General features: G+C 39.9%; 2 protein-coding genes across 2 annotated transcripts; both read right to left on the reverse strand.

Moving 5' to 3' along the window:
- Positions 1-267: 267 nt before the first annotated feature.
- On the reverse strand, positions 268-7,727 carry LOC128095231 (olfactory receptor 52D1-like). The gene has a single exon (XM_052714028.1). The coding sequence runs from the start codon at positions 4,247-4,249 to the stop codon at positions 3,275-3,277; it is 975 nt and encodes a 324-aa protein (XP_052569988.1). The 5' UTR covers positions 4,250-7,727; the 3' UTR covers positions 268-3,274.
- Positions 7,728-11,947: 4,220 nt separating this feature from the next.
- On the reverse strand, positions 11,948-12,901 carry LOC128094930 (olfactory receptor 52D1-like). Its single transcript, XM_052713539.1, has one exon. It carries the CDS (start codon positions 12,899-12,901, stop codon positions 11,948-11,950), a length of 954 nt encoding a protein of 317 aa, XP_052569499.1.
- Positions 12,902-15,415: the final 2,514 nt, after the last annotated feature.

Genomic DNA, 15,415 nt, shown 5'->3' on the forward strand with positions numbered 1-15,415 from the left:
ACATGCCTTTAATCCCAGCATTCAGAGGCAGAGGCAGGCAGATCTCTGTGAGTTCAAGGCTAGCCTGGTCTAGAGAGCGAGTATTAGGACAACCAGGGCTACACACAGAGAAACCCTGTCTCAAAAAAGCCAAAAAAAGAAAGAAATGTATATAGTCTTTTCTCCCATAGTGCTTTTTCTACATATTTATTCTTCAATAATACTTATTTGTACAAATAGTGAATGAATGATCTATATAACAGAATCCTCATGTGGTTCTTCTAAGCAACAAAACCCTGGAAATAAATATCTATCAATAGGTGACTGCTTAAACTATGTTAACAGACATACAACACAGGTCTCTAGAGCAGTGGTTCTCAAGCTGTGGGTCATGACCCCGTTGGCAAACCTCTATCTCCAAAAATATTCACACTGTGATTCATAACAATGGCAAAATTACAATTATGAAGTCGCAATGAAAATAATTTTATGGTTGAGGGTCACTACAACATGAGGAGCTGTATTAAAAGACTGCATCTTTAGCAAAGTTGAGAACCACTGCTCTGTAGCATTGAGATAACTAAGTAGATGTATTTGTACTGGTATGGAATAGTCACAAAGAGATATAACCAAATAAACAACCCAAACTTCATTATATTCCCTGTAGCAGGAGTTTCTGCAGAGCTCTGCAGCTGGTTTGATTCCAAGTGTTAGCACCTGGCTTTGACCTGCCTTTTGTGTCCGGTACCTTTTGTTTGAAGTATGTAAATCTTAACTGAGAGTTTTCTAAAGGCTCAAAACCCATACCAAACTTGGTTGGGGAAGGACTCAGAGAACAGATGTCCTGTGACTGGGAATTGTTTTGACATTTGTCTCTTTGGGGAGCTTCAGATAAGAGGTTTTGGTATGCAAAAATTGACTTGCTAAGGTGTAAATTGTATAACAATAAAAAAGCCTTTTGCAGAGCTACAGTCAGTCAGCTCACCAGAAACTGACTCCCCTGTGGCTGCACAGGCTAAAAATCATCCTAGAGTGATCCTGATTCTTCCACAGACCTGGGTGAACCAAACACCCAACACAGTTATTGAATGCATGTCTTCTGAAGAGGTGTCTCCATCAGATCCCTCCCCTCACATCTCAGGGAACTCCACGGAAGAGGGAGCAGAAGGAATAGGGAGACAGAGAAGATGGAGAACACCAGGAGAATAAGGTCCTCTAAAACAACTGAGCAAAGCTCATGAAAACTTCCAGAGACTGAAGCCGTCCTCACAGGGCTTACACAGGCCTGCACCAGGTCCTCTGCACATATACTGTAGCTTCCAGTGTAGTATTTTTGTGGCACTCCTGAATGTGTAAATGAGTGGGTCCCTGATTCTTGTACCTTCTTGTGGGGCTCCTTTCTTTTTCTGTTGGCTTTTATTTTTTGATATGATGGTTTTTGTTTTATTTTATTTTGTTAAAAAAATAAAGGGATGAATGTGGCCCCTCCCTTAATAAAAGAAAGGAAAAATCATGTATTGTATTAACATTTTTAAATTCTTGGTCTATCAAATCAGTAAAAATTTCTTTCAATCACAAAAAAACACATTTGATTTATATCTTGTCTTATTCATATATTAGATAAAAAATTTCAGTTTTTCCCACAGCTAGCTAGAAGGTGGCTTTTATATTATATTAAACGTTCTAGCACATTTGACTGCCTTATCAAATACACATATTTCTTTAATAACAATGTAATGGGAACAATAATAATGATAACATTTTTATTTTCCTTTGCATGAAAACTAAGACTTGGAAAGATGTAAATAATGAGAATGATGTCACCTGTAGAAGATCTTTCTAGAATTGTTTTGTTTATTTGTTTCCTAAAGAACACCTTCTAAAGCAGCCCAGATGAACTAGATCTGTGGATTCTGAATTTTCTTACAAAGATAAATGATTTTTGTATTAAAACTTAGAATTTTTTTGAAACTGTGGTGCTGGATGTGAGTACACACCAGTTTAATCTCAGCACTGGGAAGACAGAGGCAGGCAGACCTTTGAGTTTGAGGCCAGCCTGGTCTACCTGTTAAGTTTCACATCAGTCAAGTACATAGTGAGACCCTGTCTCAACACAAAGCAAAAACAAAATAGAAGAGGCAAACCCATGGAATGAACTGGCTACTAATCCCAGAGTAAGTCTTGTGTCTGTACTCAATCCATGGATTTCTATCAGACAGTCCTCAAGCATAATTTCATAGTCAGTTCCAGTGTAAAGCTGAGTTTCACAGCTTTGGCTCTTAAGACAGTCTCAGAGTTGTTCCTTCACAAGAGATGGCTCAGTGGTTAAGAGCACTGACTGCTCTTCCAGGGGACCTGGGTTCAATTCCCAGCACATGGCAGCTCACAACTGTCAGTAATTCCAGTTCCAGGGCTTCTGATACCCTCACACAGACATACATGCAAGCAAAACACTAGTGTGCATAAAATAAAAGCAAATCGTTTAAAAAAAACTACTTCTTTAAAAAAAAGAGAAAAAGAGAAGGTCTTCTCACATGCTGGTTTTGGTTGTGAGAAACAGAAGCATTGACTAGCAGTTTTTGATAGAATGAAATTAATTAAAACCCATATCAACCTTTTCATTCTAACAAGAGTTTCCCAATGTTTTTCCTTCTCTTCCAAAGTTTCTCTAGAAATCTGAGCTTGTGTCCTATATACAGACCCTAGACTCCAAAAGAAGCAGTAAATCCTGTCGTCCAAATGTTAGTACAAGTCTGGGATGATAAAACAATGACTCTAAATTCATCTTCGAACTTCCTTGACCCTTTCACTCCTCTCAAACACCTTTTCTATCTCCCAAACTCCTCTCCACCACACAAATACACACAGAAAACCCTACATCCGGCTTGACTGTACATGCCTTGGTAAAGCATTATTATATTACATATTATATTATATTATATTACCACTTACTGAGAATGAAAACGTTGCTCTGTGATACTCTGTGTGAAAATGTTCCACACTCTCTCACATGGACTGAGTGTATGATGGCATCCAAAGTGCTTGTACATACATTATCACAAGTAGTTCGCTCAACACTGTTAGATATTAAGAGCAGATATCATTATTTTATTCCATAGGGGATAATTCCATTGCCTTTGCTTTACTGAAACCAAGAAGTTCTCGCCTGTCTTAGCTTCTCTATCCAAGAATAAATATCATGGCTGCTAATCCGATATCTTAATGTATCTCTACCACTAGTCAGTTTCCCTTAGACATTTATCATTGCTTCCTAATACTCACAACTGCTTGATTATCAAACAACTTTCTGACTGTGAGAAAAAATGATAGACTCCTTCCTCCTGCATAAATATTTGGTAACTTTGTCCCGAAATTCCTTGGTTTTCACACCATAAATAATAGGATTGAGCATTGGCGGTACAAGGAAGTAGAGGTTGCCAAGAATGGTGTGGACATGAGGTGGAATGCCTCTTCCGAAGCGGTGAGTTAGAAAGGAGAAAAGGCAGGGAGTGTACGAGACTAGCATAACACAGATATGTGTGGTGCAGGTGTTGACTGCTTTGTGGTGGGCCTCCTTGGAAGAGAGGTGCATGATAGCTCGTATGATGAGCACGTAAGATGAGGCAATAGCTGAGATGTCTATCCCGACCACCAACAAGGCCACGACCAGACCATATATCCGGTTGACTGTGGTATCCACACATACCATCTTCACCACAGCCATGTGTTCACAGTAAGTTGTGGGGATGATTCGATTGGCATGAAAGGGCATACGCTGGAGGAGGACAGGCATGGGGAGAATAAAGAGGATTGCTCGCACCAAGCTCACTAGGCCAATGAGTCCAATGCGACTATTGGAAAGGATAGTGGAATATTGCAAGGGCTTGCAGATAGCTACATAACGATCAAAGGCCATGCTCATCAGGACAGATGACTGCATGGCTGAGATGGAGTGGATGAAGAACAGCTGCACCAAGCAGCCTTCGTAGCTTATTTCACTCTGTCCAAACCAGAATATGCAGAGAACCTTGGGAATGGTAGTTGTAGACATGCCCAAGTCTGTGAGAGCCAAGAGGAAGAGAAGCAGGAACATGGGCTTGTGCAGGGAGCGCTCCATGGAAATGGTGAGAAGAATGGTACAGTTCCCCATCACAGTAATGAAGTACATGGAGGAGAAGGGGATGGATATCCATCTGTGCTTGTCTTCCATCCCAGGAATGCCTTGAAGAATGAAGAAAGAAGGGTGGCCAGTGCTGTTACAAGGCATCATGGTGGCACCCGGGTGAAGTACCTGAAGGGAGCAACAAAGAAACTACTTAGGCTTAAAGTTCTTTTAAAAAGTCAGATGTTTTAAAAAGAAAAAAATTGGAATATTAAAACACACAAAACAATCTGAAATAATAACAGTATATGTTATGCAACATGGCACTAAACTATGATGTGCAGTAATAATGTAGTGTTACTATGACAGCATCAATGAGAGAATCTACGCTGTGAGAAAAGCTTTTAATAGGGAAAAACTGTTGATGACTCGTTGTTAAAACAGTATTAAATGTAGGTGAATATATGATGAAATAGAAACATTGTCACTAAAGAACAGCTTAAATCATGTCAGAAAATGAACAAAAATGCAAAAAAAGAAATAGATACATTTACTTCCAGAAACAATCTGAAAAAAAATGCACCAACAAGAAAAAAAATTTTAATTTAAGAACACTTCAAAATTTATATAACATTCTACATCTGAAAATTAAAGAATATCCATTTCTAGCTGACGGGGGATCTGAAAGGTTTTGTGTGTGAGAGAGAGAGAATTTGGCAGTAGTAATGAAGGTAGAAGGAGGCACTGGGTGACTGGGCAGCTGAAGCTCTGTGAACATGCTGTGCAGTACATTGTGAAGGTAAAACCTCCTCTCATCTACACCCTCTTACCTGAATGTGAGGCCCTGAGAACCTGGGCAGCTGGTCACAGCCGTCTTCAGCAAATATTTTGAGGTGTGTATGTACATGAGTATGGAGGTGTATTTTAAGAAGCATCCACACTCATTGCCCTGCATCTCTCCACTCTCCTCTCAGACACAAGAAGCCATGATGTGCCTCTTTAAGCCACTTAAGAAGAGGCCCCCAAGGTCTCCAGAATTAGCTCCTTGACAACCCCACCCTGCAACACAGAACCACAAGGCAACACAGCTGTTATGGGTAAGACTGACCCTGGAGATGGACTGAACTCCCTCAAGATAAAGCTGGTTGATCTTAGGGATTCTGGAAATGCTCAGTCTTCACTGGAGAGATCAAAGTTAATGACGAGAAAATGAACAAACAGTGAAAGAAACTCTGCAGGGTGTTTGTGTCTGAACATTGTCAGTCTCGGGGGAAAAAAAATCCTAACTCTGGCCACAACAGAGACAGATTTGGTGGAAACTATGCTAAATAAAATAAGACAAATATGGGGGGAAAACCATGTCGTGATCTGCCTTATATGTAGAATCTGGAGAAAAACATACAAAATTCAGACAGACAATAAAATGATACTTCCTGTGGAGCCAGGTGGAGGAGGTTTACAATAAATGGAGCAGATAGGTCAGATAAGAACTACAAAGCTCCAGCCACCAGTGAGACCTGGAGCTAACACAGTGCCCTGTGTTCAAGATGTTTGCTGAATAAGTAGATTATAGCTTCTTTTGACCCTGGGAAGGAACAATGAATAACTAAGATAATGGGATGACTTCATTTGTTCCTTATATTATTTGACCAAATCAAAATCACAAAACCAGGAAAACTCAACAAAAGCTGGACTCGGTCAAATTCTGATGAAGCCCTGCTTGCGGACAGATCTAGTAGAAAGATGGCAATAAGAGATGACTGTTAGGAATATTGAAACAAGGGCACAGAAAGGGGACTAGAATTGAATGCCTTGTGACATGCTTAAATAGAGCAGTACAGATGTCCTTGACTATAAACACATACCCTCATCAGGTACCATAGAGCTATGGTTTCTTCAGCAGAACATCATGGTTTTCCTAACATTCAGAAACCCAGACTTCTGCCATGTATCTCCTGTGTGTTACAGGTGATCCTGACAACTAACAGTGGCGAGTAGATGCCAGTGGCTGGTAGCAACCAAATGAATCATTTCTCCTAGTTCTGCTTTTCCATATTACATCCATAGGTTCGTCATAGTCCTGAAGGCAGCTCCTTAAATAGAAAATCTTGCGTTATAGGCCAGAATATTCTAGCCTTTTTAGGAAAAAAAAAACCAACTTAACCTAGTTCTTTAGATAATCACAATAAGGATAAAAACCCAAGCCTTTGTATTCCTAACATTTGTGAAATGCTTGGCACCAAATAGGCATATAACAAGCATCTAATAAATCAATACACAGATGAGTATCAAACAAATAAATTCATTTAGAAATAAACTTAAAGTGTATCCTAGTTCATCAGTTCTTATTCATTTTAGATATCTAAATGCTTAAAATACAACTAGTATGAAGGCTATTCCTTCTTAAAGGAATTTATAACACGCGTTGTAAAACCAAAAAGTGTCAATGTATGTCAAAGCATAACATCCACACTGCTTTTTTCTCTCACCATCTGACGATTCTCATGTGTTCCAGAGTTTTGAATCCTAGGAAAGGCTCTTTAGCTCAGATCTGACTTGTACTTCCTTTCTCTTGTACCCTCCCTGCTGTAAGCAGCAGCAAGACTACACCTCCATCTCGTCCACCCATTTTCCCACTTTCCCTGCCATATCAGAAGCTAGCATACAGGATAACGTTTGCATGTTTTTCTCATTATAATTCCTCCCTTACTCAGGCACGTTCTTTTGGGCAGACAGCTGAGCCTCAGCATCATGTCTTATGATCCACAACAAAGGCTAACTAACAGCTGCTACAGCCTACCTATGATCCTGTCCTATATGTGCTACTTTCAAGGACTGCAATAAGTTATTTAGCCCATCAGCCATTTTCGATATGTACTCATACTGACAGGGTGGACCCCATTCACCAAAGAGACATGATACCCTGCATTATGTAAATAGAGACAGCCACCATTGGACTCCCCAAAAGGTTGCTCGAAAGGTTGCTCCACGCTCAGATAGCTCAGCTTAGAATGTCTTGCCACCCATCATAAGGAACATACAATTGCCACTGCAGCAAGGAGGTATACCTTCCGATGCCACATGGGAGAAAGTCATCACCTTAGGATTGTCCCCATGTATTCTTTACCCTAAATGGATAAATCATCAATGAATTCTTATTACTCACTACATGGCCCACAAAACCACTCCTCCTTGGCTCATTTTTTGGTTCTGTCAGACCCAGTTTAGGCACCAATGTGTTGCATGACATTTCCTGGGGTGACAGGAACAAACATCTATCCATGTCATAGGGCACCAATGGGAGATCAAAGAAACAACTGTACCCAACTCTAACTTAGTGAACCAAATAGTTTACTGGCATTATTACAGGAGCACATGCTTAGTGATCTGAGCTCAATTCTTGGAGCCCACATAAAGGCAGAAGGAGAGAACTAACTCCACAGAGTTGTTTTCTGATCTCTACACACACACACTATAGCATGTGTGCCCACATATCATGTGTGCATATACACAGACAAAATAATAAAATTAATATAAAAATTTAGGGACCAGTGACGTGGCTCAGAAGGTACAGGTGTTTGCCATCCCTCAGCATCTGTGTTAGATCCCTGTAAGCCACATGGTAGAAGGAGAGAAATAGTCCTGAAAGTTGTCCTTTGACCTCCACACATATGCCGTGGTGCTGTGGGATGGTCTGTATGTCAAATGTGTTGCTGATTGGTCAATGAATAAATCACTGATTGGCCATTGGCTAGGCAGGAAGTGTAGGCGGGACAAGGAGGAGAATAGAGCTGGGAAGTGGAAGGCTGAGGGGGGGAGACACTGCCAGCCGCCATCAGGATAAGGAAGATGTAAAGTACCGGTAAGCCACAAGCCACGTGGCAAGGTATAGATTAATAGAAATGGATTAATTTAAGCTGTAAGAACAGTTAGCAAGAAGCCTGCCACGGCCATACAGTTTGTAACCAATATAAGTCTCTGTGTTTACTTGATCGGGTTTGAGCGGCTTGGGACTGGCGGGTGAGAGAGATTTGTCCTGACTGTGGGCCAGGCAGGAAAACTCTAGCAACACCGTGGTTCACTTGGGCCCACATGCATACACATACACATATATTCACATTACAGAGACAGACGGAAGAAAAAAGTTAAACTAAAAGTGCATATTCATTACAAAATCCTATGTTTATTATAAAAGCTGTTATAATTTATCGGTGTTACAAATTTAATGTAATATACATGCTGTTTTAGTAATGTATTGCTGTAAGTGATCATACTTTTTTTTTTTTTTGGTTTTTCGAGACAGGGTTTCTCTGTGTAGCTTTGCGCCTTTTCCTGGAACTCACTTGGTAGCCCAGGCTGGCCTCGAACTCACAGAGATCCGCCTGGCTCTGCCTCCCGAGTGCTGGGATTAAAGGCGTGTGCCACCACCGCCTGGCTTGTGATCATACTTTTAAAACTAATGTTGATAGCTCTGCATTTGCAGTTTGCTCATTTGTTCATTATATTCTTACGTTACTGTTTTTCTAGCTATGTATTTCTATTTCTATAAGTCCATATTAAAATAATTTTAGAACCTTATGTTAGTGAAGAAAATAATTTAGGAGTTCAAAAATATGGACCTTTAAAAATCCTCTTGGGAGCCGGGTGGCGGTGGCGCACGCCTTTAATCCCAGCACTCGGGAGGCAGAGCCAGGTGGATCTCTGTGAGTTCAAGGCCAGCCTGGTCTACAGAGCAAGATCCAGGACAGGCACCAAAACTACACAGAGAAACCCTGTCTCGAAAAAAAAAAAAAAAATTCTCTTGGGTTTAGCCATACTGAATCATTGTACCAAAACTCCCTCTTTTAAAAAAAAATAAAATTTTCATAAATAAATTTTTATGACTTTGTGTTTTTAATACATGGTTTACAATTATTTTTTGACTTAACTGTTTTTATATTCATATCTTGTGTTTTGTTTATTCTTGGTTTCACTAAGGTCCTAGTTTCAAAGTAATAAAAACTATTAAGATGTCTTTTGCACTTAAACTTTAGAGACTCTGCATGATGACTCCATGTCATAAAGATTTGTTTATGTCTTTAAAAGGGGTAACAGATGGGCTAAATATGATCAAAATACACTATATGCATCCATGGAATTCTCAAAAAATTAATTTAAAAATCATATATTTTTTAAATGATAGAAATAATTAGGCATTCTATTCTCCAAATCCAAGTAATGCTATCATGAGAGTTTTGTTCTTTATACAGTATAGGAGAAACATGTTTTGATGAGTGTTTGCTTCTGGAATTTAATGAAACATTCATTTTCACTGTTACTGTTAAACTCAAACTCAGAAACTATTCATCAAATACATCATCAAATAAATAAGAGGCCTCGGTGATTTAGAAAGGTTTCAGGGTCCAGAATAATCACATGCTAAAGTTCTTAAAACTTAATTGCAACTTATACAGAAAGTGGATGGCCTATTTTGTAGTTTTGTTAATGCTAGTTGATATGACAAACTGATGGATGTTGTTTAAAATTACCTCCAACAGGTAAGGGCCACCTCCTTTCACCAAATTCCTGCTTACCTTCTACCAAATAATCTTAGACGGGAATAGTGGATATTTTAGAAACCAAGAAACAAAAGGATTGCTCTTGATTCTGACGAGAGCGGATTTCTCAGGTGCAGATAACAACCAGCCACATTCTGAGAAGTTCATTCCTGCACATACGTTTTCACCTGACAACGCCTTTGTCCTTTTCCAGTGTATGTTATTACTACCAGCCAGGGGCTCCTCATAAGCAGGGACTCCCGAGAGAGAGTCACGGCAAACCCACCTTTCTGCATACCAGTGACACAAAGTGTACAGCCTCCGGGTAAGACAACAGAACAATTAAGATTTGTATCACTGTCTTTGTTTCATGACTAATATTATTTGTTACCTTAATTTAGTGTGTCTTAGTGTCTGAGGGTTGTTCAGTTCACTGAAACGTCTTCACTATAATCACAGCCTAATTTCATTAAGTATTTTCTTTGTTATCTAATGTATAACGAAACTCAAGAGCATGGATGTGTGTGTGTGTGTGTGCATGTGTGTGTGTGTGTGTGTGTGTGTGTGTGTGTGTGTGTGTGTGTGTGTGTGAAAGAGAGAGAGAGAGAGAGAGAGAGAGAGAGAAACACAGTGGATTTTTAGATTTGTTGACCCCATACAATCTCAGTATATTTATTAACTTTTTTTAATTGTCTGTTGTTGTTGTTGTTGTTTTTTTTCACGTGCTCTCAATCTTGTTTTCCTTCCATTGTTAAGCTTGACCTTCAGTGTTTTCAAGGCTGGATCTTGACCATAATCAATTGAGTTCCTTATCTGAATTCACACATCACTGACAGTATAGAAGACTCCCATGCCTTTTATACTGAATCACCACAAACAACATGCTTTGCTGAAACCACATCATCATCTCTTCACCCACCAAGGTGGTGACTTTACCAAAGTCTGGCACTTAAGCCTATTGACCTGTAAACTTGATTGTATACCCAGTATACAGTTGGTCCTTGATAAGTATTTTTAATAGAAGCTCAATTACAATAAATAAGCCATGCTCTCTTAAAACTCTTACAACAGATTTGTTCTCTGTGAATTTCCTTGGCAGAGCAGACTGAGGAATGGGTAGTTATTGCTGACTGGTTACAGAGTTTCTACTTGTAGTGATAAAAAGCTTTACAAATAGAGTTGAAGGTCTCCCAATCTTGTAAGCATAAGTCACTGAATTTTAAGGCTTAAGATGGGCAAAATGACAAAGTTCATGGAATGGATAGTTTTATGATACCAAAGTAGAAGTTTATGTTCTCTGTTGACATGACTCTTAGTCACCAAACCACTTATAATAAATTAAACCAACTATGGATAGGCAGCATGCTTCACCATTGAAAAAGAAAGATACCGAAGTTACAAAGTAGGATGGATGCCCTCAATGATCAAGAATGTCTAGTAATGGGACTTCAGTGCTCAGTGGTTAAGAGTACTGGCTGATTGATCTTCCAAAGGACCTGGGTTTGATTCCCAGCTCTCTTATCGCAGCTCACAACCACTTTTATTCCAGCTCCAGCACTCAAAGGAAATATGCACAAAGGCCAGTTGCTTGAGGATTCTTGTCACCCTAACTGGGTGCCACTACCAGGAAACTGTCCATGGAATCCTTGTACATCCAGGCTACCTACTGAGGTAAATCACAGATTATACCAAGTCCACCATGGCCTCTAAGATGTTTTGCGTCTTGAACTCATCATGCTTAGAAAGCTAGGAAGCAGAGGCCACAAGTCATGAGGTGAGTATGTCCTTTACAGAGTGGCATCTTTTGAAGTAATTCCTAGAGAAACTTCTGCTCTTCCCTCCCTCTGCAATCACATGTTTCCAGACTTCTCACAGTGACTCTCCCAACTGCCATCTTCATCTGGGTCAAACCCCACCTCAGGTCCAAAGGGACTTAGCCTGTTATAGCTTTCTGTGGCCAAGGCTGAGACTCTCATTGATGACACTGGTTCTAAGAAAGTGATGATATCAGTTAATTAATAAATATACATGTGCATTCTTAATTCTTTGAAGTGGTAAGTAAATAGGTCTTTAACCCTACTTTTCTTCTTCTTCTAACACATGTATAGAGACACAGAAAATCTCCATGGCTCTTCTTTCAAGTATTCTACATTTCCTCCTGTCCTATTACTTTTCCTTTCAAGCCTACACTTGACTTTATAGATATGAAGGAGTTGCTCTGAGATCTTCAAAATCTCAAATATTACATTATACTGACTTATTGAGGTCAATAGAAGCAGCAGCCTCAAGCCCAGAGCTCATTAGTCCCTGGTACATGTAGAGATTATTGTCACCTCCTCTTTACAAAAAAGTCAAATATTCTCAGTCGGATTTGTTTGGTATTGATTCCATAGACTAAGGGGTTGAGAACAGGAGGTACAAGGAGATAGAGATTTGCAAGTATGATGTGAACCTGAGGAGGCACGTGGTGGCCAAAGCGATGAGTAAAAAATGAAAAGAATGCAGGGATATAGAAGACAAGAATTACGCAAATGTGGGCGCCACAAGTGCTGAATGCTCGGAACTGGGCATCCTTTGAGGGCAGTCGCAGTACTGCCTGCAGGATCAGGATGTAGGAGGTGGCAATGAGGACCACATCCATGCCAGTGACTGAAAGTGCTACAGTAAGACCATAGATGGTGTTAGGCTTAATACTGGCACAAGCCAGCTTGGCTATGCCCATGTGCTCACAGTAGGTGTGAGGGATGATGTGATGCCCACAGAAAGGTAAGCGTTCAATGAGAATGACAAAGGGGAAGACAAAGAGAAGGCCACGCATCACACATGCCAGACCGATCTTCCCAATCACGATGGCATTGAGGATTGATGTATAGTGAAGTGGTCGGCAGATAGCCACGTAGCGGTCAAAAGCCATGGCCAGCAGAACAGCTGACTCTGTGGCAAAGACCGCATGAACAAAAAACATCTGGGTGAGGCAGCCATGGTAAGAAATGACGTGGGAGCTGAGCCAGAAAATTGCCAGCATTTTAGGCAATGTTGTTGAACAGAGGACTAGGTCAGTAATAGAAAGCAGGCATAAGAAGAGGTACATTGGCTCATGGAGAGCCCTGTCAGTTATAATGATGTAGAGGATGGTACCATTTCCTACTAGAGCCAGGATGTACATGGAGCAGAAGGGAATGGCAATCCACACATGCTGGTCCTGCATCCCAGGAATTCCAAGCAAAACGAATGTGGCAGGGTGGAAGGCAGTGTCATTGAGGACAGAGGCAGAGAGCATCATGATGCAGGGAACACACCTTCTTCCTAAAAGTAGTTAAAAAATGAAAGGATGTTATCCTAAATGTCATCTGTCTACTAAATACCCATTTGATTTCTTGTCCTTCATTCACACCAATTCTGTTCAAATTCATGCCTTTCTTGCGTCTAGTATACATTATTAAAACGCTTGCTTTGGCCGGGCGGTGGTGGCGCACGCCTTTAATCCCAGCACTCGGGAGGCAGAGCCAGGTGGATCTCTGTGAGTTCAAGGCCAGCCTGAGCTACAGAGTGAGTTCCAGGAAAGGCGCAAAGCTACACAGAGAAACCCTGTCTCGAAAAACCAAAAAAAAAAAAAAAAAAAAAAAAAACCGCTTGCTTCTAGTATACATTATTTCTTTCTTGCTTCTAGTATACATTATTTAAACGCTTGCTTCTAGTATACATTATTAAAAGTAACAGTGTTTATTTCATTTCCAGGATTTCCATCTTCCAATAAGACTTCTACATCATGTCCCAAACATTCTAATATGAATACAGTCAATGTCAATTCAAACTTAATCTTTTGCAGAACATTTTGTATTCAAAGTCTCTAACCTGCCCTCTATCATCTTGTATTATGTCCTGGGCCCTGGGTCACTGGCATGGATTGTATTCTCTACTTTTTTAACTAGAAGAAGAATTTAACCATAGAAAATAGCAAGCTTCTGCAGGAGATGAGGGAACTGAAGGGTAGGCATTTATTTCTCCTGCTATCTTGAAGAAGTGTTGTTAAAGCTTTTGGCTTCCTTAGCTGAATTTTGGCTCTAGCTTACTCTAGTGATCATATCTTCCTTTTATTTCTTCAGTCTAAAGGTTGTCATAGTTCCTGTGTTGCTTACCTATGGAACTCCACAGCATCTGTAATGGCCCTACACATACCCACCACTTTGTAAATGGTTTCTCAATTACATTCTCCTAAGTAGAGTCTAAATATAGTATCTAAATAGAATACTTGGTATCTTTCTTTTGGGGATGCTAACACAAGACATGCAAGGCTCTTCTTAGGCTTGCTTCTGCCTTCCTACCTAGCATATTTCACCTCATACTTTACGACATACTTCATATTTCTATCATATCAAGTGCTGTGAAATATCTGAGGATTGTGAAATATCAAACCACATGCCTTTCATATGGCATTCTTTCTACTCAAAAAACTGTTTCCATTCGTCACCTGATACACTGTTGTTAATTAGATGTTAGCTGAATACATTTTCTTCCAGCATCTCCTCACACATAGTGGTACAGAGGGAGAGAGAGAGAGAGAGAGAGAGAGAGAGAGAGAGAGAGAGAGAGAGAGAGAGAATTAAGTATGAATTGTAATTGCTTAATAATTATGTATATGTTTCCACACACACACCTCATTACACTGTGAAGTTTCCGAGTTTCAATTTTTCTTTATGTCCAGCATGTCTGCCTTACTGACATTAGGACAATAAATAATGCTTAATGAATAATGAATAAAGGCTTGAACTCAGCACTTAAGTTTTCTAATAGACTTGGAAAAGTGACTAGGGTTAAAAAATGGGAAATTCCTCCTGGAAATCCTTTCTAAGAACAACATAAGACTTCCCATCCCTAGATGTGTGGTTTCTACCACATTCTCTTCTGTATATATATTCCAGGAAAGGCTCTTTTTCACCTTTTTTTTAATATACTCTATCATATATAATATTAATTAACTTTTAAGATTAGTAATACATAACTTAATTGAATTTAATCTATATAATACATTTCTGTCTGTTTCTAGATACGGCATATGCATGGGTTTGCTTATAGACTATCTCCAGACTGTTCTGCTTAGTCTACAATGTGTCACAGTCACTTACTCCTGACATTACGCACATGGGTGCTCTGGGACAGCTGCCAGGCAACAAATGAAAAACAGACTTGTGGTCAGGCAGTGATGTCATATACTTTTCATCTCAGCACTAGGGAGGCAGAGGCAGGCAGATCTCTGTGAGTTTGAGGCCATCCTGATCTACAAAGCAAGTTCCACGACAGCCAGTGTTGTTACACAGAGACACCGGGTCTTTAAAAAAAAAAAAAAAAACTTATGTGAGAAGCATGCCATGTGAAAGGCATGTCGGTTTGAGAAAGCCTGTCTCAGATATTTCACAACTTGATACTACATTAAACTTGTAGATGCAAGTAAGAAGATAGACTAAACCAACAAAACCAACAAGAAATGTCAATGTAAGAATAGAATGCTGCATTGGTGTGTGCTGTGAAGAAATGTTACATAAGCCAGTTTGTACTCACAGAAGTCTTCCTGGAGGAAATGATAGCTACTCTCCAAATCCAAATCTTCAAATTCTTCAGACATCTTTCAGGCAGCCTGGCTTCCAGTATTATCACTCTTTTGTAGCTCTGTTCTGTGGTCCAGTCTGAAACATGAGAGCTAGAACCTAGATGTAAACTGCCTGGGTTGAAAATATGTCTCTACTACAGTTACTTGCTAATGGTACTAACTTCAGTCCTTTTTTTAAGTTACTCTCTG

The sequence above is a fragment of the Peromyscus californicus genome, unplaced genomic scaffold (genome assembly GCF_007827085.1).
Source record: "Peromyscus californicus insignis strain IS unplaced genomic scaffold, ASM782708v3 Scaffold_4__1_contigs__length_199733344, whole genome shotgun sequence".
In the NCBI taxonomy this organism is placed as follows: Eukaryota; Metazoa; Chordata; class Mammalia; order Rodentia; family Cricetidae; genus Peromyscus; species Peromyscus californicus.

Coding starts and splice junctions, on each gene's coding strand:
- LOC128095231 (XM_052714028.1), bottom strand. CDS start 4,249: ATGATGCCTTGTAACAGCACTGGCCACCCTTCTTTCTTCATTCTTCAA.
- LOC128094930 (XM_052713539.1), bottom strand. CDS start 12,901: ATGATGCTCTCTGCCTCTGTCCTCAATGACACTGCCTTCCACCCTGCC.